General features: G+C 38.6%; 1 protein-coding gene across 1 annotated transcript in view; it reads right to left on the bottom strand.

The window, feature by feature from the left end:
* The window catches only part of SIMC1 (SUMO interacting motifs containing 1), an 82,760-nt gene that overhangs the window by 21,801 nt on the left and 40,040 nt on the right, over positions 1 to 20,919 (bottom strand). The window contains exons 3-6 of the mRNA XM_047090893.1: positions 19,780 to 20,012; positions 18,966 to 19,035; positions 7,666 to 7,820; positions 238 to 390 (exon numbers count right to left, since the gene is read on the bottom strand). Coding sequence (XP_046946849.1) covers positions 238 to 390; positions 7,666 to 7,820; positions 18,966 to 19,035; positions 19,780 to 20,012 — 611 coding nt within the window. The remainder of the gene's footprint in view (positions 1 to 237; positions 391 to 7,665; positions 7,821 to 18,965; positions 19,036 to 19,779; positions 20,013 to 20,919) is intronic.

Consider the following 20,919-nt stretch of genomic DNA (forward strand, 5'->3'; position numbering starts at 1 on the left):
TGTGAATTTATGTTCACTTAGTGAAGTCCTATTTATCTAAGAGGGAAATCATCTGCTTTTGTTTAGCTTTGGCATTATAATTTAGCCTTCAGTCAAACTAAGATAGTCTTTAGTAAGAATCAGTCTATGTTATAAGAGCTAACTAATTTTGTGGAAACTTCTTCTAGGAAAGGTGCTGTTCTCTAAAGCAATAAATCCCAATAGCCCTGGGAAAGACAACTTCTGTCTGCCCCTTACAGCTGATTGGTGTTCTTTGTCAGGTTAGGCTGGGGAGAAGGATGGCTACTGGTGGCCTTCAAGATTCCTGTTCCTGAAGAGGTTTGATTTCCATTTGTGGGTTGAGTTAATCCGTCTTCAGTCACTACTTTGACCAACCACTTGATAACATCCCTGTAGAGGAAAATAAGAAAAAAAAAAAAGTTTAAACTTCTGTCTTATGGTATGATAATCAAAACTGCAGCCTTAACCTAGGTTCCAAGGCCCAAGATTTCCCCAAAGGCAACCAAGAGGGCTCTTTGGAGATTTTCAATATTTAAATAAGTCTAATGGAAACCCCACATTTAACTGTAGTAAGGTTATAAGAGCTAACTAAAATACTGACATTTTTGTGAGTTCTAATTATTGAAAGGCACCTCTGAGGTCAGAGAGTACTATCTATGGCCTCTTGAGCAGGTGGAAAGTTAGACCTGATGACCAAAGAGGTCCTTGCTGGCTTTCTATGATTAGGTGTCATCCATTAATGCTAGTAAACAAGGTTTAGAGTATATGCAATGGAGTCATACTTTCTATAGGGTGTAGGCTCTTAAAGTTAGTAAGGTAAAAACATCTCATATTCTCATACAGTCAAAATTGCTTTTGATGATCACTTAGGTAACCCAGGTAAAAATGGTGGACTTAATACACACTTCTAATATTCTTCCTTCCTAAAATCCCACTAATATTAGACTAAATAATTCTTTTAAAGAGCCACAAGGGAGAAGAGAAAAGGGAGACAACAGTGAAATTTTAGAAGATGGAAAGAAAATGAAGTATAGTCACAAAATAGAATATTACATAGTAGTGAAAATTAACTACAGTGATAAGTAACACTATGGACAAATCTTACACTCTATAATATAAAGTGGAAAATAAAAGTCCCAACAGATTATGTATAGCATGATATCCTTTAATATATAGCAGGAAGGAACTAAAATAAAAACATATACTTTACAGGAACACATAAACTAAAACTACATAAAAAAGTAAAGGAATTGATAAACATTCAAGATGCTGATCACTTTGGGTACAGGAAGGTGCAAAAGTAGGTGATGGAGGATGGATATATGGTTAGATGCAGGTAACCGTCAAGGTCCCAGCCTTTGATTTGGGGAGTGAGTTACGAGATGCTGATTATAAAATCAAAGGTAACCGATTAACTAATTAAATAAGGCAAGTGTATCATGCTTTCAGGATGATTTTTAATCTAAATCTATGACTTTAGCAAAGGGATGGATTTTAAGTGACTTAGCAGGATTGAGAAAGCTGAATCCTAAACTAGCAGTAGAGAAGAGCAATCCTATGTAAGCATATTTACCAAAAAAGAAAAAGAATCCTCAATAAGCTCTGCAAAAGACAGTGCAAGTTTTCTCTGAAGCGAGGATGAAAGGACGTAAGGGAAAACGAATATGATGGTTTGTAAGCTCTTTAAGAGAAATTTAGACCCTACACTGCAGGTTAACATCGTGGAGAGATAAAACAGAGGGTCTCTGGACGAGGACACCAGGCACAGCTGGGAGGCAAGGGCATCAAAGTGTAACAGCAGCACTAAGTGAACCTATGCTGAGTGCAGAGACCCTGGCTATTTTCCCACACTTGTCTTCTAAAAACCTGGCATCCCGGTCTTTACCCTTCATGTGGGAAACTGGAAGTCTTCTCTGGAAAACCCATCCAGCCCAAGAGGAAAGACTTAAAGACATGACGAAGTATTTTCTAAGAACAGGGAAGTGTAGAAATGATGAGTCCTTCCGTGGACTCAGCTTCCATCAGCTGTTGAGTCTGTCACAACACAGACTACCAAGGTTTATTACACACTTATGGAGATATTCTAATAAGAGAGATAAGCACCAAAATAGCCAAAACCAACTCTCCCCTCCCCCTAAAAAAGCAACTTGGGAGAAAATAAGACTATACAGAGAATAAACAAAAACGAAGGCTATCTAAATGTCCATCAACTAATGAATGGATAAAGAAGATGTGGTTGATATACACAATGGAATACTATTTGGCAATGAGAAAGAATGAAATATGGCCATTTGCAGCAACATGGATGGAACTGGAGGGTATTATGCTAAGCGAAATAAGTCAGTCAGAGAAAGACAGATATCATATGTTTTCACTCATATGTGGAACTTGAGAAACTTAACAGAAGACCATGGGGGAGGGGAAGGGGAAAAAATAGTTACAGAGAGGGAAGGAGGCAAACCATAAGAGACTCTTAAATACAGAGAACAGAGGGTTGATGGGGGAGGGCAGGGGAGAGGAGAAGGTGATGGGCATTGAGGAGGGCATTTGTTAGGATGAGCACTGCGTGTTGTATGTAAGCGATGAATCACGGGACTCTACCCCCAAAACCAAGAGCACACTGTATATACTGTATATTAGGCAACCTGACAATAAATTATATTAAAAAAACAAAAACAAAGACTATAATTAGTGTCACCAAAGATATGAGGAAATACAGACCCATGAAAGAACAAGAACAGAATACTATTTATTAATTTAATTTTTTTAAGTTTATTTATTTTTGAGAGAGACAGGGGAGGGTGGGTGGAGAGGGAGAGGGTGGGGGAGAGACAGAGAAAGAGAGAAAGAGAGAGAGAGAGAGAGAGAGAGAGAGAGAGAGAATCCCAAGTAGGTTCTGCGCTGTCAGCACAGAGCCTGATGCGGGGTTCAAATTCATGAAACTATGAGCCAAAACCAAGAGTTGGACACCTAACGCACTGAGCCACCCAGGTGTCCCATATTTATTATTTTAAAAAAGAAACATTTAGAGACAAAGTAAAAGAGCCCTTGGAAATTAAAAACATGATAGCAGAGATAAAAACTCTTTTCCAGGAATGAAGGATGTTCCTAGACTGAAATGGCACACTGAAGGCCCAGAACAATGGATGAATAGAGACCTACAACAAGCATACTGGGCAAAAAAATAGGATTCTAAAAACTTTCAGAGGAAAAAATTAGGGCATATACAAAGAATCAATAATCAAGGTAGTTATGACTTTTTAACAGCAAATGTGGAAGACAATGGAAGATTTCCTGCAGTACTCTGTAGAAAAGTTATTGCTAACCTAAATATCTATACTCAGTTATCAGTCAACATATAGGAAGATAAAATATTTTCAGATATATAACATCTCAAAATTTTACTTTCCACATCCCTTTCTAAGAAGCTACTGGAGACCGATCCATCAAATGAGGGAGTAAACCAATAAAGAGAAGACACAGGACAAATAAAGGAAAGATCCAACTTTTGGAAACAAAGGAAATTCTCACATTTAGGATAAAAGCTGGCAAAAAGGACAACTAATCCAGATTGAAGGAGGTCAAACAGTTCCACCACAGATCTTCAAGAATATGACAACCCAGTGCAAATAAACATCGAGGGGAGATTTAGACCAAATAGAGAATTTGGGGTTGACTTCCAATATGCAAAAAGAATACAGGGGAACTAAAAATAAGGCAATTATTAACTGTAAGGAAACACAAAAGTATGAATTAAAGGAAAAATAATCATAGTTTATTTAGGACTTGGCTCAACTCTGACTAGCATACATCGTCGTAACAATAGAAACATTGAATACTGATCTGAACAAAATTATGATATAAATAAATTAATAGCATGGGGGCAGGGAAACATGTGTGTGCCCAGGAGGAGGTAGGGAGGAAAAAGAGTTAACTACTCTTATTTCATGTGGAAAGTCAATAGATAATAGCTAATAATGAAAAATCAAGAATTAGCAACATAAACATGTTATTTAGCCATACAGAGGTAAATATTAAAAAAAATCATTTAAAAGAGTGGAAAGTAGCTACCCCTGTGGAAAAGGAAAATGCAGGTGAGGGAACCTGGAAACTAGTGTATTTCCTAAACCTTATAGAACTAGTTTACTCTTTGTATGCACAGTTAAAAAAGAAAAGAAAACCCCGTAAGACCAGGGTAATATAGAGACTGACTTTTAAAACCTCATATCTTTTGGGGCGCCTGGGTGGCGCAGTCGGTTAAGCGTCCGACTTCAGCCAGGTCACAATCTCGCGGTGCGTGAGTTCGAGCCCCGCGTCACGCTCTGGGCTGATGGCTCAGAGCCTGGAGCCTGTTTCCGATTCTGTGTCTCCCTCTCTCTCTGCCCCTCCCCCATTCATGCTCTGTCTCTCTCTGTCCCAAAAATAAATAAACGTTGAAAAAAAAAATTAAAAAAAAAAAATAAAACCTCATATCTTTGAGACAAGAAATAACAAATGCTGGCAAGGATGTGGACAAAAGGGACTTCTCCTGCACTATTGGGAATGTAAGTTGGTGCAACCACTGGGGAAACAGTATGGAAGTTCATCAAAAATTTAATAACAGAAAAAAACATGTGATCCACTAATCCCACTAGCGTGTATTTAAAGGAAATGAAAACACTAATCTGAAAAGACAGATGCACTACTATGTTTACTGCAGTATTATTTACAATAGCTAAGACATGGAAGCAACCTAAGTGTCCATCAATAGACGGATGGATGAAAAAGATGTGATATATATATGTATGTACATACATACATACAAAGGAATATTACTCAGCCATGAGAAAGAGTGAGATCTTGCCATTTATAAGAGCATGGATGGACCAAGAAGATATTACACTAGGTGAAGTAAGTCAGAAAAAGACAAATACCATACGATTTCACTTATTTGTGGAATGTAAAAACACAAAACAAACAAAAGAAACAGACTTGTAAATACAGAAAACAAACTGATGGTTGCCAGAGGGCAGGGGTTTGGAGGATGAGTAAAATAAGTGAAGGGGACTGGGGGGGTATAGGCTACCAGTTATAGAATGAATAAGTCACAGGTATGAAAGGTACAGCATGGGGAACATTGTCAATGATATTATAAAAGTGTAGTATGGTGACAGATGGTGGCCACGCTCGTAATATATAGAGATGTTGAATCACTATGTTGTATACGTGAAACTGATAAACACTGTGTGTCAGCTATACTTCAATAAAAAAAAAAAGCCCTCATCTTTGAGGTACAGTTTATATACAATAAATTGCACACAGATTTTTATTTGATGAGTTTTGGTAAATAGATATATACATCTGTGTAACCATAACCTCAATCTAAGATCCATCTTTAGTGTCCATAAATTGTTATTTTTCTATTTAAAACCCAGCTATGCTGGGGTACCTGGGTGGCTAAGTCAGTTGAGCATCCAACTTTGGCTCAGGTCATGATCTCCGTTTGTGAGTTCAAGCCCTGCATTGGGCTCACTGCTGTCAGCACAGAGCCTGCTTTGGATCCTCTGTCCCCCTCTCCCGCCCATGCTCTCGCTCTAATAAAAAATAAAACATTAAAAAAACAAAAAACTACCTAACTACACTATCCTGTGCTCTTTGTAGATCTACTTACTGATTTTCTATTCTATAATCATTAACATTTAAACTTTACAGAAAATGTCACATCTATGAAAATGGGTATGGGCATGCAAACTAAGGGGGGAAGCTGACTGATGCTCAAAACAGTATGAAGCTTCCTCTTTTTTGTTTTTTTTTTTTATTAAAGTAGTTATAACAGTCAATATTCCATATTGGCCTGTAGAAAACTATTTTTTTTTAAAAATTTTTTTTTCAACGTTTATTTATTTTTTTTGGGACAGAGAGAGACAGAGCATGAACGGGGGAGGGGCAGAGAGAGAGGGAGACACAGACTCAGAAACAGTCTCCAGGCTCTGAGCCATCAGCCCCGAGCCTGACGTGGGGCTCGAACTCACGGACCACGAGATCGTGACCTGGCTGAAGTCGGACGCTTAACCGACTGCGCCACCCAGGCGCCCCTAGAAAACTATTTTTAACAAACATACAAGAACATATGAGAATGTAAATATGAGTGGAAGAGTTTCAATGATGCTGTTAAAAAAAAAAAGGATGCTGGTACACTAGCTTGGTGAAAACCATTTCCAAAAAAAGTAAGGATTGGAGTGCCCGGGTAGCTCAGTTGGTTAAGCATCCGACTCTTGATTTCTGCTCAAGTTGTGATCCTGTAGTTCACGAGTTCGAGCCTCATGTTGGGCTCTGCACACAGCATGGAGCTTGCTTATGATTCTCTGTCTCTCCCTCTCTCTGTACCTCCCCCACTCGTGCTGTCTCTCTCAAAATAAATAAACTTAAAAAAAAAATGGGGGGCGCCTGGTGCTTCAGTTGGTTGGGTATCCGACTTCAGCTCAGGTCATGATCTCACTGTGTGTGAGTTCAAGCCATGCATCAGGCTCTGTGCTGACATCTCAGAGCCTGGAGCCTGCTTTGGATTCTGTGTCTCCTCTCTCTGCCCCTCCCCACACTCACTCTGTCTCACACACAAAAAAATTTTTTTAATTAAAAAAAACAAAAGAACCCACGAGTTGTAGTTCCAGGAAGAAAATTCCAGCCTGAGATTGCCACCCTAGAAATCACATTTTCTCCTATTCATATAAGGATATAGTAGTTCCCTGTCCTGAAGCTTCCAGAAGCTCCCACTTGCCCTGATTCTACAAAAAAAGAATACATGCTTGCTACCATCTTGTACCTTATTGTTAGTCTCAGGACCTATTATATTACTTTTTAGAAACTAATAGTGACAAATGAGAGTTCTCCTGAGGTACTCAGGGAGATGGAAATAAATCTAGGTTTATAAAAGCTGTGAAAAGTTTTATGCAAGTTAAGGTTTTCCCCTAGATCTCCTGAGGCTGTCTGGACAATTCTGAAATACACCAAAGGACGTCTGACAGTCTTGAGAAAAGCCAAAAACCATGAAGGCTGTGGTGCTCAACACACGGTTGGTACAGAGAGATTTTCTTTTAGAATCGTCTGTAGTTCTTTTTTTTTTTTTTTAAGTTTATGTATTTATTTTTGAGAGAGACACAGTACAAGCAGGGGGAGGGCAGAGAAAGAGTGGGAGAGAAAAAGAATCCCAAGCAGGCTCTGCATTGTCAGCACAGAGCCCAATGCGTGGCTTGAACTCACGAACCACGAGATCATGACCTGAGCTGAAGTTAGATGCTTAACCGACTGAGCCACACAGATGCCTCTAGGATCATCTATAATTTTTTTTTTGTTTTTATTTATTTATATTGAGATCGAGTGAGAAAGCGTGTGCACATGAAGAGGCAGAGAGGGAATCTCAATCAGGCTCCATACTGTCAGCATGGAGCCTGATGCTGGGCTGGAACTCACGAACTGTGAGATCATGACCTGAGCCAAGATCAAGAGTTAGACGCTTAACCGACTAAGCCACTCGGGCACTCCTTGTCTATAGTTTTAATAGCTATCCCTGTTATATTATTGTGTGACTATGAAACTTCATCCATTTGATGTTCTCCAGCCTTGAGTAGCTGCCCACCTATGGCTCCTACTTCTTAACATCCCTGAGCTCAGGTGCTAGTTAGTTACCTGACATTGTGGGGCTGCTTGTCACAGGACAGCACAGTGCTTGCAATGGACTGCTGCAGGTGCTGTCGTTGCCTCCTCAGGATCTGCTGGAAGTCATCTTCCAGGGTCTGAACCACATAACGCAGAAAAAGGACTCTCCCAGGCAGATTTTGCCCCTGTAGAAGAAAAAATGAGAAGTATTTCCTCTCAATTTCCTGATGAGTGAGCATTCGGCTCTCCTAAATATGAAGCCCAAGCGAAGGCCATGCATCACGAAGTATGTCTGTACCTAAAAGAGAAGCTCCTGAGAGAGAGCAGGCAATTGGGGTTGTTTTAAAAGAGGGAAAACAGGGCAATCCCAGAGCCTGGAGGCTCAGGACTGTAGACTTTCTAATTTTAAGAGATAGATAGCTATGAGAAGTCGTCTCTCACTAAACTTGACTATCAGTCTCAGGATAAACCTCAAACTGTGGGTATCAGAATAGAGAGACAAAAACTGGTTCCTATATGATCCTGTTGAGCTGCTGGATCAAGCAGTCATGATGTCCATACCACTGCTGAACTTCTAGTAACGTGAGCTGATTCACATCCTTATTGTTTAAGCAAGTCTGAGTTGAGTTTTCTGTTACAGGTGAAATGATTCTAACTGGGAAAGCTGAACTGTTGCAGGTAAAGAGCATGGGCTTTGATGGCACACAGATCTTATGTATTTATTTTTGTTTGATTGTTTTAAACCCAGATCTATACTCATTCAACTTGCCCTTCTGAGTTTCACTGTCTCTTGATTTAAGTGGTGATAATTTTAAGTATACAAAAGCCAGTATAAGTACCTGTGACATGCCAAGCAGACATGCACCATTTGTTGATTTCCCTTTACTGATTTCCCTTAAATCAAGTGCTGGGACGTAGGACCAGGAGCTCGGGCTTTCAAACTTCAAAGAATAAGGCCCCAAACTGTTTCTGGATTCTTTAGGAACTTTTCAAACAGCAGGGGGTTGGTATATACTCTGAGAATATAAACTCATGGACTAGGGTACAGTTTAGTAAGCAGGAAAACGAATAACCATTGTAAGCACATATGATTTCTTTTTCTAAGAGGTGAGAGGGGCATCCGGGTGGCACAGTCAGTTGAGTGTTGACTTTGGCTCAGGTCATGGTCTCACAGTTCATGGGTTTGAGCCCCACATTGGGCTCTGTGCTGGCAGCTCAGAGCCTGGAGCCTGCTTTGGATTCTGTGTCTCCCTCTCTCTCTGGTCCTCCCCTACTCATGCTCTGTCTCTCAAAATAAATAAACGTTAAAAAATTCTAAAATAAATAAGTAAATAGGTAAGGATGTGATAACTTTGTCTTCCAATGTGCATATTTTTTTCTAATCCTCATTAATTAGTGCAAATGATTTTTTAAAAGTTTATTTATTTTTGAGAGAGAGTGTGCACAAGCTGGACAGGGGCAGAGAGATAGGATCCCAGGCAGGCTTTGCACTGTCAACGTGTAAGTGGGGCTTGAGCTCACAAACGACGAGATCGTGACGTGAGCCGAAATCAAGAGTTTGATGCTTAACCAACTGAGCCACCCAGGCACTCTGGTGCAAATTTTTAAAAAATCAAGTAATTATGCTAGATTTATGATGAAAGTCTTTCACTAACACCACTCTCCACTACTGCTTGCCCCCTGCAGTACCCTAGAGTGAAATTTTACTCTTCTGAAAGTTACTCTAAACATCTCTAAAAAATGCTCATATCATTACTTCTTGATTTATCAACTTTAGACATTATCTATTGGCTTCTGCTGTGTTAGATAAAGATTTAATTCACTTACGCCACTTCCCCATTTCTCTTCCTAAAATAACTATCTCAATTTATGTTCCATCATCTACAGATAGTATCTCTTGACACCCAATTTTATAAGATAAAGATGCTATAAAAGCCCTACTACTCAGAGATCCTATCCTTTTTCACTTCCTAATCTTTATCATCTAGGGCTTTCCATTGTCAAGGCTAAAATTGTTTTGTTTTATATACAAATTGATTCTAAATATAACTAGTGTTTACAGTATGAGGACTATGTTAAAATTATTTACTACACTGGAAATCCATATAGGACACTTAGAAAATTTTTCTTGTTAAGCTTTTTGATTTTCTTAAAGTTTCTTTTTTATCCTCCCTATATTGCCTACAATTATCACTTTACTTCTTTTAACTCCTCAAGAATGGTGTTGAATCTTGAGAATATCCTTCTTTCCCATTTTTTTTTTTCATTTTTAAAAACAACTTTTTTGGGGCGCCTGGGTGGCTTAGTTGGTTAAGCGTCCAACTTTGGCTCAGGTCATGATCTTGCAGTTTATGGGTTTGACGCCCACATCGGGCTCTGTGCTGACAGCTCAGAGCCTGGAGCCTGCTTCAGATTCTGTGTTTCTCTCTCTCTCTGTTTCTCTCCCACTCAGGCTCTGTCTCTCTCAAAAATAAATAAACACTAAAAAAGAAAAACCAACTTTATTGACAACCCTTATAAATCCACCCACTTTAAATGTGCAATTCAATGATTTATTGTAAATTTACTGAGCTTGGTAACCATGACCATAACCAATTTTTAGAGTATCTTTATAAGATCCCTCATGCCTGTTTATAGTTAGTTCCCGTTCCCATCTCTAGCCCCAGGCAACCACTCCTCTACTTTCTGGCTCTACTGATTTGCCCTTCTGGACATTTCATATACAGAGAACTATACACTATATGACCTTGTGTATGTGGCTTCCTTTTATATAGCTTAATATTTTTTGAGGTTTGTCCATGTCACGGCATATATCAAGAGCTCTTTTTTTTTTTAAATTACTGAATAGCATTCTCATGTATGAAGACAGCACATTTTGTTTATCCAATTGTTTATTTTTTTATTTTTTTTACTTTTATTTATTTTTGAGAAACAGAGTGAGATAAAGCGTGAGCGGGGGAGGGGCAGAGAGAGAAGGAGACACAGAATCTGAAGCAGGCTCCACGCTCTGAGCAAGCAGTCAGGACAGAACCTGATGTGGGGCTCGAACCCACAAACTGTGAGATCATGACCTGAGCCGAAGTCAGAGGCTCAACTGACTGGGCCACCCAGGTGCCCCTATCCATTCAATTGTTGATGGACATTTGGGTTGTTTCCACTTTTTGGCTATTATAAATAAGGCTGCTATGAACATTCACATGTAAGCCTTTGTTAGACATATATTTTCATTTTTCATGGGTCAGTATCTGGAAGCTGAATAGCTGGGTCATATGATAAGTTTATGTTTAATTTTTTAAAGGAACTGTCAAACTGTTTTCGACAGTGGCTGTTCCATTTACATTCCCATCAGTAATGTATCAGACTTCCTGTATCTCTACTTTCTTGCCAGCATTTGTTATTGCCTACTTTCTTTTTAGAATTGTGGTCAAAAAACATATAACATAAACTTAACTATCTTAACCATTTATTTTTTATTTTTGAGAGAGAGCACAAATAAGGGAGGGGCAGAGAAAAAGAGGGAAACACAGAATCCTAATCAGGCTCCAGTCTCTGAGCTGTCAGCCAGAGCCTGATGCATGGCTCAAACCCACAAACTGTGAGATCATGACCTGAGCTGAAGTCGGATGCTTAACCGACTGAGCCATCCAGGGGCCCTGTATTTTTTTTTTTTTTTTTTTTTTTTAAGTAGGCCTCATGCCTAGCATGGAGCCCAACACGGGGCCTGACATCAAGACCTGGGCTGAGATCAAGAGTCGGATGCTAACCAACGGAGCCACCCCTATCTTAATCATTTTTCAGTATATTCACGTAGTTGTGCAACAGATCTCCTGAACTTTTCCATCTTGCAAAATGAAACTTTACACACAATGAACAATCATGTCCCATTTCCCCGTCCCCCCCTAGCCTCTGGTAACCAACATTCTATTTGCTTTTCATATTAATGACAGCTATAGATACTTTGTGTATGTCAAATTATACAGGGTCTTTTTATGACTGGCCTATTTCACTTAGTATAATACCCTCATTATGGTACCATCCATGTTGTAGCATATGGGATTTCCTTCCTATTTAAAGCAGAGTATTTCACTGTACCTGTATATGCCATATTTTGTTTACCTTGTCATCTACGGATGGACGTTTGGGCTGCTTCCACTTCTTGGCTTTTGTGAATAATGCTGCTGTGAACATGGGTGTGCAAATATCTCTTCAAGACACTTTCAATTCTTTTACACGTATACGCATGTGGGAATATATGAAGTGGGATTGATGGATCATATAATAATTTTTTTAATTTTTTGAAGAAACACCATATAGTTTTCCACAGTGGTTGTACAATTTTACAATCCTACCCACAGTGGGCAAGTGTTCTCATTTCTCTACAAATTTGCCACAACTCAGGACTTATTTTCTGTTAAAAATTTTTGTTTTAATAGTGGTCATCCTGAATGGGTGTGAGATGATATCTCATTGTGGTTTTGATGTGCCATTCTTTGTGATTTAGTGATGTTGAGCATCCTTTCATATGCTTGTTGGCCACTTGTATATCATCTTTGGAGAAATGGCCATTCAAGTCCTTTGCCCTTTTAAAAATCAGATTATTTTGTTCAATTTTCCCTTTAATTCTGTCAGTTTTGTAATAAAATGTTTAAATGTTGTTGAGTTAAGGAGCTCTTTATATATTCAGGATATTAACCCTTTATCAGATATGCAATTTTAAAATGTCTTCCCCTGGGCGCCTGATTGGCTCAGTTGGTTGAGTGCCCGACTCGATTTTGGCTTAGGTTGTGATCTCACAGTTGTGGGATGGAGCCTGCGTGGGATTGTTTCTCTGTCTCTCTGCCCTCCTCTGCTCATGCTTGTGCATGTGTGAAATCTCTCTTAAAAAAAGAAAGTGAAAAAAATACTTTATAAAAAAATAACAAAATGTTTTCTATTCCATAGACTGTCTTTTAATTCCAGATTGTGTTTTTTGGTGCACACGTTTTAAACTTTGATGTAGTCCCATTTGCCTATTTTTGCCTTTTTTTTTTTTTTTTTTGCCGGTGTCTTTGGTGTCATATCAGAGAAAAATGTAAAATCCAATTCTCATGAAGCTTTCCCCTATATTTTCTAAGAGTTTTATAGTTTTTGGCATGATGTAAGAGATCTTTGATCCATTTTGAGCTAATTTTTGTATATGGTATTGGATAAGAGTCCAACTTCATTCTTTTGCATATGGCTATCCAGTTTTCCCAAAACCATTTGTTGAAAAGGCTATCTTTTTCCATTGAATGGTCTTGGCACCCTTGATGAACATCGTTTGATCATATTCACAATTTTTTTTTTTCTGGGTTCTCCATTTTACTCCACATGTCTGTAGTGCTGTCTTTATGAGATTACCACACTGTTTTGATTACTGTAGCTTTGTAATATGTTTAAAAATCAAGAAGTATGAATACTCCAACTTTGTTCTTTTTCAAGATTGTTTTGGCTATTCAGGGTCCTCTAAGATTCCACAGGAATTTTAGGATGATTTTTCTATTTCTGAAAAAAATGCTGCTGGGATTTTGATAGGAATAGTGCTGAATATGTGGATTACTTTGGGTACTATTGACATCTTAACAATATTAAATCTTTCAACCTATGAACATGAGATGTCTTACCATTTATTTATGTCTTCATTTTCTTTCAGCAATGTTTTATAATTTTCAGTGTGCAAATTGTTCATCTCTTTGGTTACCTCTAAGTATTTTATTGTTTTTGATGCTATTGTTAACCAAACTGTTTTCCTAATTTCGTTTTGAGATTGTTAGGACACAGAAATGCAATTGATTTTTGTGTGTTAATTTTGTATCCTGCAACCTTGCTGAATTTGACTATTAGCTGTAACAATCTTTCTGTGTGGAATCTTTAGGGTTTTCTTCATATAAGATCATGTTATCTATGAACAGAGATAATTCTTGCTTTTAAATTCAGATGTCTTTTTTTTCCTTCCTTGCCTAACTGCTTTGGTTAGAACTTCCAATACTATGTTGAATAGAAGGGACAAAAGCAGGTATTCTTGCTTTATTCCTGAACTTAGAGAAAAAGCTTGTAGTATTTCACCATTGAATATGGTTTGCTGGGGTTTTTCCATATAGGGTTTTTATGAGATAGTTTCCGTCTATTCCTAGTTTTTAGGATGAAAATGTGTTGAATCTTGTCAAATGCATTTTTTGCATCAATTGAGATGATCAGGTGGTTTCTGTCCTTCATTCTGTTAATATAGTGTATTTGATTGACTGATTTTTTATATTGAACCATCCTTGTATTCCCAGATAAATCCCACTTGATCATGATGTATAATCCATATGATATGCTGCTGAATTTGGTTTGCTAGTATTTTGCTGAGGATTTTTGCATCGGCGTTCATAAGGGATATTGGTCTACAGTTTTCTTGTAGTGTTTATATCTGGTTTTAATATCAGGTTGATGCTGGTTTCACAGAATGAAGATACTTGCTATGAGATCTTTTAAAATCTATTGGGACTTGGGGCCCTGGGTGGCTCAGTTGGTTAAATGTCTGACTCTTGGTTTCAGCTCAGGTCATGATCTCATGGTTTGTGAGTTTGAGCCCCGCATCAGGTTCTGCCCTGACAGCATGGAGCTGCTTCAGATCCTCCCCATCCCCCTCTCTCTGTCCCTTCCTTGCTTGCCCTCTCTTTCTCAAAATAAATAAACTTAAAAATTTTAAATCTATTGGAACTTAATTTATGGCCTAAAATAAGGTCTTTCCTGGAATATGCCCCTTGTGCACCAAGAAGAAGGTGGGTACTGTTGTTGGTAGACTATTCTGCATATAATTATTAGATCTGGTTAGTTTATTGTGTTGCTTAATTTCTCTCTTTCCTTACTTATCTTCCATTCTGGTTATTCTATCCATTATTGAGAGTTGGGTATTGAAGTCTCCAACTATTAATATAGAACAATTTTTCCCTTTGGGGTGCCTGGGTGGCTCAGTCAGTTGCACGTCTGACTTTGGCTCAGGTCATGATCTTGCGGTGTGGGAGTTCAAGCCCCCACGTTGGGCTCTGGGCTGACAGCTCGGAGCCTGGAGCCTGTTTCAGATTCTGTGTCTCCCTCTCTCTCTCTCTGCCCCTCCCCTGCTCATTCTCTGTCTCTGTCTCAAAAATAAACATTAGAAAAAAAATTAAAAAGAACTATTTTTCCTTTTGATTCTATCAGTTTTTGCCTTGTATCTTGATGGTCTGTCATTAGGTACGTAAATATTTATGATTGTTGTATCTCAGAGTTGTATTGAACCTTTTAATTAATACATAATGTCCTCCTTTGTCTCTTGTAACATTTTCTGACTTATCTATTTTGTCTCATATTAGTACAGCCACCTGTGCTCTTTTGGTTACATACTCTTTTGGTTCATGGAATATCTTCTCCTATTCTTTCACTTTGAATCTCCTTGTGTCTTTGGATCTAAAGTGTTTTTTGTAGATAGCATGTAGTTGGATCATGCCAATCTGTGTCTTTTGATTGGAGAGTTTAACCCATTTATATTTACATTTTAAAGTAATTGCTTATAAGGAAAGAGGGTCAGTCAGTAGAGAGTGTGACTTTTTTTTTTTTAATGTTTATTTATTTTTGAAGGAGAGACAGAGCATGAGTGGGGTGGGAGCAGAGAGAGACGGAGACACTGAATCAGAAGCAGGCTCCAGGCTCTGAGCTGTCAGCACAGAGCCCAACATAGGGCTCGAACTCATGAGCTGTGAGATCATGACCTGAGCCGAAGTTGGATGCTAAACTGACTATGCCACCCAGGCTCACCCCAGAGAGTGTGACTCTTGATCTCAGGGTTGTAAGTTTGAGCCCCCTGTTGGGTGTAGAGATTACTTAAAAAAAATAATAAAAAGCAATTACTCATAAGGAAGGATGCACTTGTGTCATTGTACTGTTTTCTACATGCCTTATAGCTTTTTTGTCCCTCATTTCCTGCATTATTGTCTTTTGTTGTTAGTTGATTTTTTGTAGTGAAATGTTTAAATTCCTTTGTTGCTTCCTTTTGTGTCTCTAGCTATTGTCTTTGTGGTTACCATCATAATTACATTTAATATTCGGAAGTTAAAATACTCTAATTTGAATTTGTACAAGCTTAACTTCAATAACATATAAAAACTGTTCCTTCACAGCTCTGTCCCTTACTATTTTGGTTGTTGATGTCACATAACTACATCTTCATACAAAACAAATTAATAATTCTTTTAAATGCATTAGTGTCTTTCATTACATAGAAAGCAAAATGTGGCGTTTCAAAGTTATAGTACTACTGGCTTTTAGACTAATAATTATGAAACTTGTATTAGTCACTTAACCATATAGAAAACCAAACATTATAAATTGTTGTTACAATCATATTTTGTAATTGTCCGTGTATTTACCTTTACTGACATCTTTGTTTCTTCATATGGCTCAAGTTACTGTTCAGTGTTTCATTTTACTCTGCAGGACTCCCTTTAGGCTTTTTTTGCTGGGCAGGGCTAGTGGAAATGAACTCCCTCAGCTTTTGTTTATCTAGGGAGGTCTTTATTTCTGCCTCATTTTTGAAAAGCAGCTTTGTTGAACATGGAACTCTTGGCTGAGTTTTATTCTTTAGCACTTTGAATATATTAGCCCACTACCTTCTGGCCTCCAAAATTTCTGATGAGAAATCTGCTGATAATCTTATTGAGACCTTGTATGTGATGTGTTTCTTCTCTCCTGCTGCTCTCCCTCATTTTTTTTTTTTTCAACGTTTATTTATTTTGGGGACAGAGAGAGACAGAGCATGAACGGGGGAGGGGCAGAGAGAGAGGGAGACACAGAATCGGAAGCAGGCTCCAGGCTCTGAGCCATCAGCCCAGAGCCCGACGCGGGGCTCGAACTCACGGACCGCGAGATCGTGACCTGGCTGAAGTCGGACGCTTAACCGACTGCGCCACCCAGGCGCCCCTCTCCCTCATTTTTGAAGGATGGTTTGGCCAGATATAGTTTGGCCACATAAGAGCTTTTTTTTCCTTCAGCATTTTGAATATATCATCCAACTGCCTTGTAACTTGCAAGATTCTGCTAAAAACCTTGCATGCGGTGAGCCACTTTTCTCTTGCTGTTTTCAAGATTCTGGCTTTACCTTTTGTTAACTTTTGACACTTGATTTAGTGTGTCTTGGTGTGGGTCTCTGGTTTAACTTCATTGGAGTTGAACTTCACAAATCTGTATATCCATTTCTGTCCTCAGGTTTGGGGAGTTTGGGGTCATTATTTTCTCAAGTAAGTTCTCTGCCCCTTTCTCTCTTCTTCTGGGGCTCTCATAATACATATATGGCCCACTTAATAATGTCCCATGGTCCCTTAGGCTCTCTTCAATTTTCTTCATTGTATTTTCTTTTTGCTTTTCTGTCTCAATGATTTCAAATGACCTGTCTTCAAGTTCATTGCCAGTTTTCTTTTGCCTGGTCAAGTACGCTGTTGAATCCTTCTAGTGAATTTTTCAATTCAGTTACACTTTTCAGGTCCAGAATATGTTTGATTCTAATAGTTTCTTGTTTAATACTCTCATTTTGTTCACACATAATTTTCATGCTGCAGTTAGTTGTCTATCTCTGCTCTCTTTTAGTTCCTTGTACATTTTTAAGATAGTTCAAAAACACTCTTTTGTCAGGGGGGCACCATTTAAGCATCCAGCTCTTGATTTCAGCTCAGGTCATGATCTCATGGTTGTGAGATCTAGCCCCACGTCAGGCTCTGCACTGAGTGTGTGCTTTTATCTGTCTTAATTTCCCAAATGGCTTGCCTTTGTCTCAGGAGCCACAATCTCTTGCTTCCCTGGTACCTGCCTGTGGAACTGCATACTCCTTGCAGCTCTAACATGTGGCAGTGCTCACCTGTCTTTTCAGCAGCTTCCAAACTATACCACTATTCCCATCAGTGATCTGAGTCGGGTGAGAAAACAACTGTCCCTTGCGCAGCTCCCTAACAAGCCAGGACACTGGCTCAAAGTCCACTTTTTTGTTTCCATCTTGAGTGAGGAGCCGGGGCATGTGAAGTTTCCTTCCAGTTGCACCATGATAAGCAGGGTCGGGGGAGGGGCATGGGCACACCAAATAACACAAATCTTCCTACTCCTTTCATTGAGCCCCTTCTCGATTATGCATTCTCCTGGGTACTGAGGCTTCTCAACTGATCTCCAGAGTTTTCACAAAAGTATTCTGGTCCGTATGTTTTTCTTAATTTGGCGTCTCCATGGAGAACAATAGCCTGGAGCTTGTTTATCATCTGGGTGATGTTTCCCAGATCATTCTTAAAGCCCTCAATTATTCTGCTCCAATCTGGACTGACTGCTTTGTAGGTCTACTATTCACCATAATTTTAGGAATTCTCTGTATTATTCTCTTGGATTAGATCTAGTGTTCCCTAGATCCTGTTCCACCCTCTTTCTTAATCCCTTCTTCTTTAGATGCATACCTTTAGGTAACTGAAGAAATGGGTGTGAGGATATTTTTTCAAGTTCCCACATGTCTGGAAATGTCTTTATGTTACACTCATACTTGAATAATAGTTTTGTTGAGTATGGAATTCTAAGCTGAAAATAATTTGTTCCATCCAAGTGCTCTGGGTGAGCAGACAGAATCCTGGCCATTTAGAGATCCCTAAAAGTCAGAATGCAGAAGACTTCTTTTCTGCAGCACCAACTCTATACTAGGTGCCTTTGTTTATGACGGATGTTTCATTCAATGTCTTTAGAAAATAAGTCCTCTGACTTTTTGCCTGAAGGGTAGGTAACCTGATGACTGAACTTTCTGTACTCAAGAATGGAAAGACTGTCAGTTCTATCTGCAAACTTTCAACAGATTTACAGCCCACATCTGACTCTAACCCTCTTGTATATATTGTGTTTCTGAGTTGAAAACCTCTTTACTCTAAAGGGAGATTTCCTTTCTCCTTGACTGCAGCCACCTCTAGATGTATTACAGCCTATGGCTTTCTCTGCCTAGCTTCACCACTCAACACTTACATTTCCTTTAGTTCTTCTAGTTTTCATTCAAATCTATTGCCCTTCCCCTTATTTTCATTGCCATGGATTTATATCTTTCACTATTCATCTACTATTATTTTCAATGGGATCTCAAGAAGGAGAGGGATAAGTGAAGGTACTCAATTTTGAATTGGAAGACAGCACATACCATTTCAAAAGGAGTTTTTTGGTGAGGGTGGGAATATAAGGATGGAATAATGGCAAAGACTTTACTACCAGATTTGTCATCACTTTTGTTTCTAGTTAAAACTTCCTATGCAAAAGATACACCCTCATAATTGTTATGTTACCTCTTCCTCCATGACATAAGTGAGCAGCTTCCAGTCCCACTCCACTGTCTTGGCATTAGCTGGATGTAGCCTGAAATTCAAGGGACATCAATTAGAATTCTAGAGGGTATAGTGGAAGAAGGGATGGGATCTGGAAGATGACAGAAACAAAAAAACCTCCTCTTATCCTCACTGCTTTTGTCTATCCTTTGACATGATACCATGTCATCTGACGGTAGTAGAACTTCAGTTTTTTTGCTACCCAGTATTCACTTCTCTTTTGGAAGACATTAGCACCTCAATTTTGCTTTGAAGAAATCAACTCTTTATTACTATTAGCCCATTAGCTTTACCCTACCAGGATCCCAGCCCATGAAGTATATTGAGCCAATCATGATATTCTATCCCTCAGTTCAGTGATTGGTTCAAAAATGGGCTCATGTCCTATGTTATTGCAATTAAAGCCTACAAGACTAAATTTCAGAACTTTTGTGTGATTATAAAGGAAGTGGGCTTTCTCTCATAAAAGCTGGAGGCTGAGAAGACTACTATGTGGAGCCTCAAGAGAGAAGCAAAGCAGGAAAATGGATCCTGGTTACCATTCTGAACTGAATTAAGTCTTATTCCTAGGCTTCTAGTAAAATGAATAATTAAATTCTCTTTTATCAGCTGTTACAGCTAGTTTGGATTGGGTTTCCCATTAGTTGCAATCCAAATAATACTAATACACTAAGTCACCCTCTCTAATTGGTTAGCTCAATCAAGCTCAGGCAAGAGCAAGATCTGCCCTGAGTCCAGATTCTCTAGGAGATTCACCAACATCAAAGGTTCATACTGTTGAATTTTCATGAGAAGCATATAGGCCTCCTTCAGTACATCCACGGTCTCAGAGCCACTGAGCAGGATTTTCTGGATGATGTGAGCCACAATTTCTCTGGGTGGGTAATGCTGGGGTGACACAAAGTCCATCAAAAACTGCACAGTCCCCAGGGGAAAATTTTCTTCAATGGTGTTTGTTACCATTCTTAGTCTTCGATGAGGAATGGGTTCTAATTTTTGACTTTTACTCTGTAGAGATAAAAATAAACCAATTAGAACAGGTTTCTATAGACATATATACACAGGATCTGAAACACATTCAAGACAGCAAAATTTTCCATGCATTTGAAAAATTAATAAAAAATAAAAAGACTGAAAAGCCTTATCTAAAAAACTTTCAACGACATGGAAAAATACTTATATTAAGTTAAAAAATAAGAATTCAAAGTTCTACATATAATATGATTTCATCTGTGCTAAAAGCACAGAAAAGAAGTATGAGAGTCAAGAGCTAGCCTAAGTAGATTTTGGAGTGAAGGTGGGAAGATAGGGTAGTTGTGATACTATTATCAGATACTTAGATAAAGAGAGGGAGACACAGAATCCCAAGCAGGCTCCAGGTTCTGAGCTGTCAGCACAGAGCCTGATGTGGGGCTCAAACCCACGAACTGTGAGATCATGACCTGAGCTGAAGTCGGATGCTTAACCGATTGAGCCACCCAGGTGGCCCGAAAGATGCTTTAAATATGTTTTATTGTTAAAATAAGATCCCGTTTTATTGATTTACTGTTAACAGTAAATGTTAAGTTGCTTCCCTCCCACCTCCCAAAAGTATGTATATAAAGACTGGGAGAGAATATATGAAAAGTGGTTTTCTATTATCTGGGGTGCTGGAATTACAGATGTTTTGCCTCTATACGCTCTTCTGTATGTTTCCATAATAGATACATATTACTTTCAGAATCAAAAGGAAAAACATGAAAAAGTTTTCTGACATCAGAATATAATAACAATAATGACGATAATTTTTGAACATTTGACTTATCCTCATCTTAATTCTCACAACCCTACTACTACTATTATTATTCCTATTATATAGATAAGGAAGCTGAGGTTTAGAGAGTAAGGACTTGTTATGCAACAAATGTCAGAAGCT

The sequence above is a fragment of the Lynx rufus genome, unplaced genomic scaffold (genome assembly GCF_022079265.1).
Source record: "Lynx rufus isolate CCGP_SWC_20201006 ecotype Redwood Valley unplaced genomic scaffold, mLynRuf1.p SCAF_1, whole genome shotgun sequence".
Lineage (NCBI taxonomy): Eukaryota > Metazoa > Chordata > Mammalia > Carnivora > Felidae > Lynx > Lynx rufus.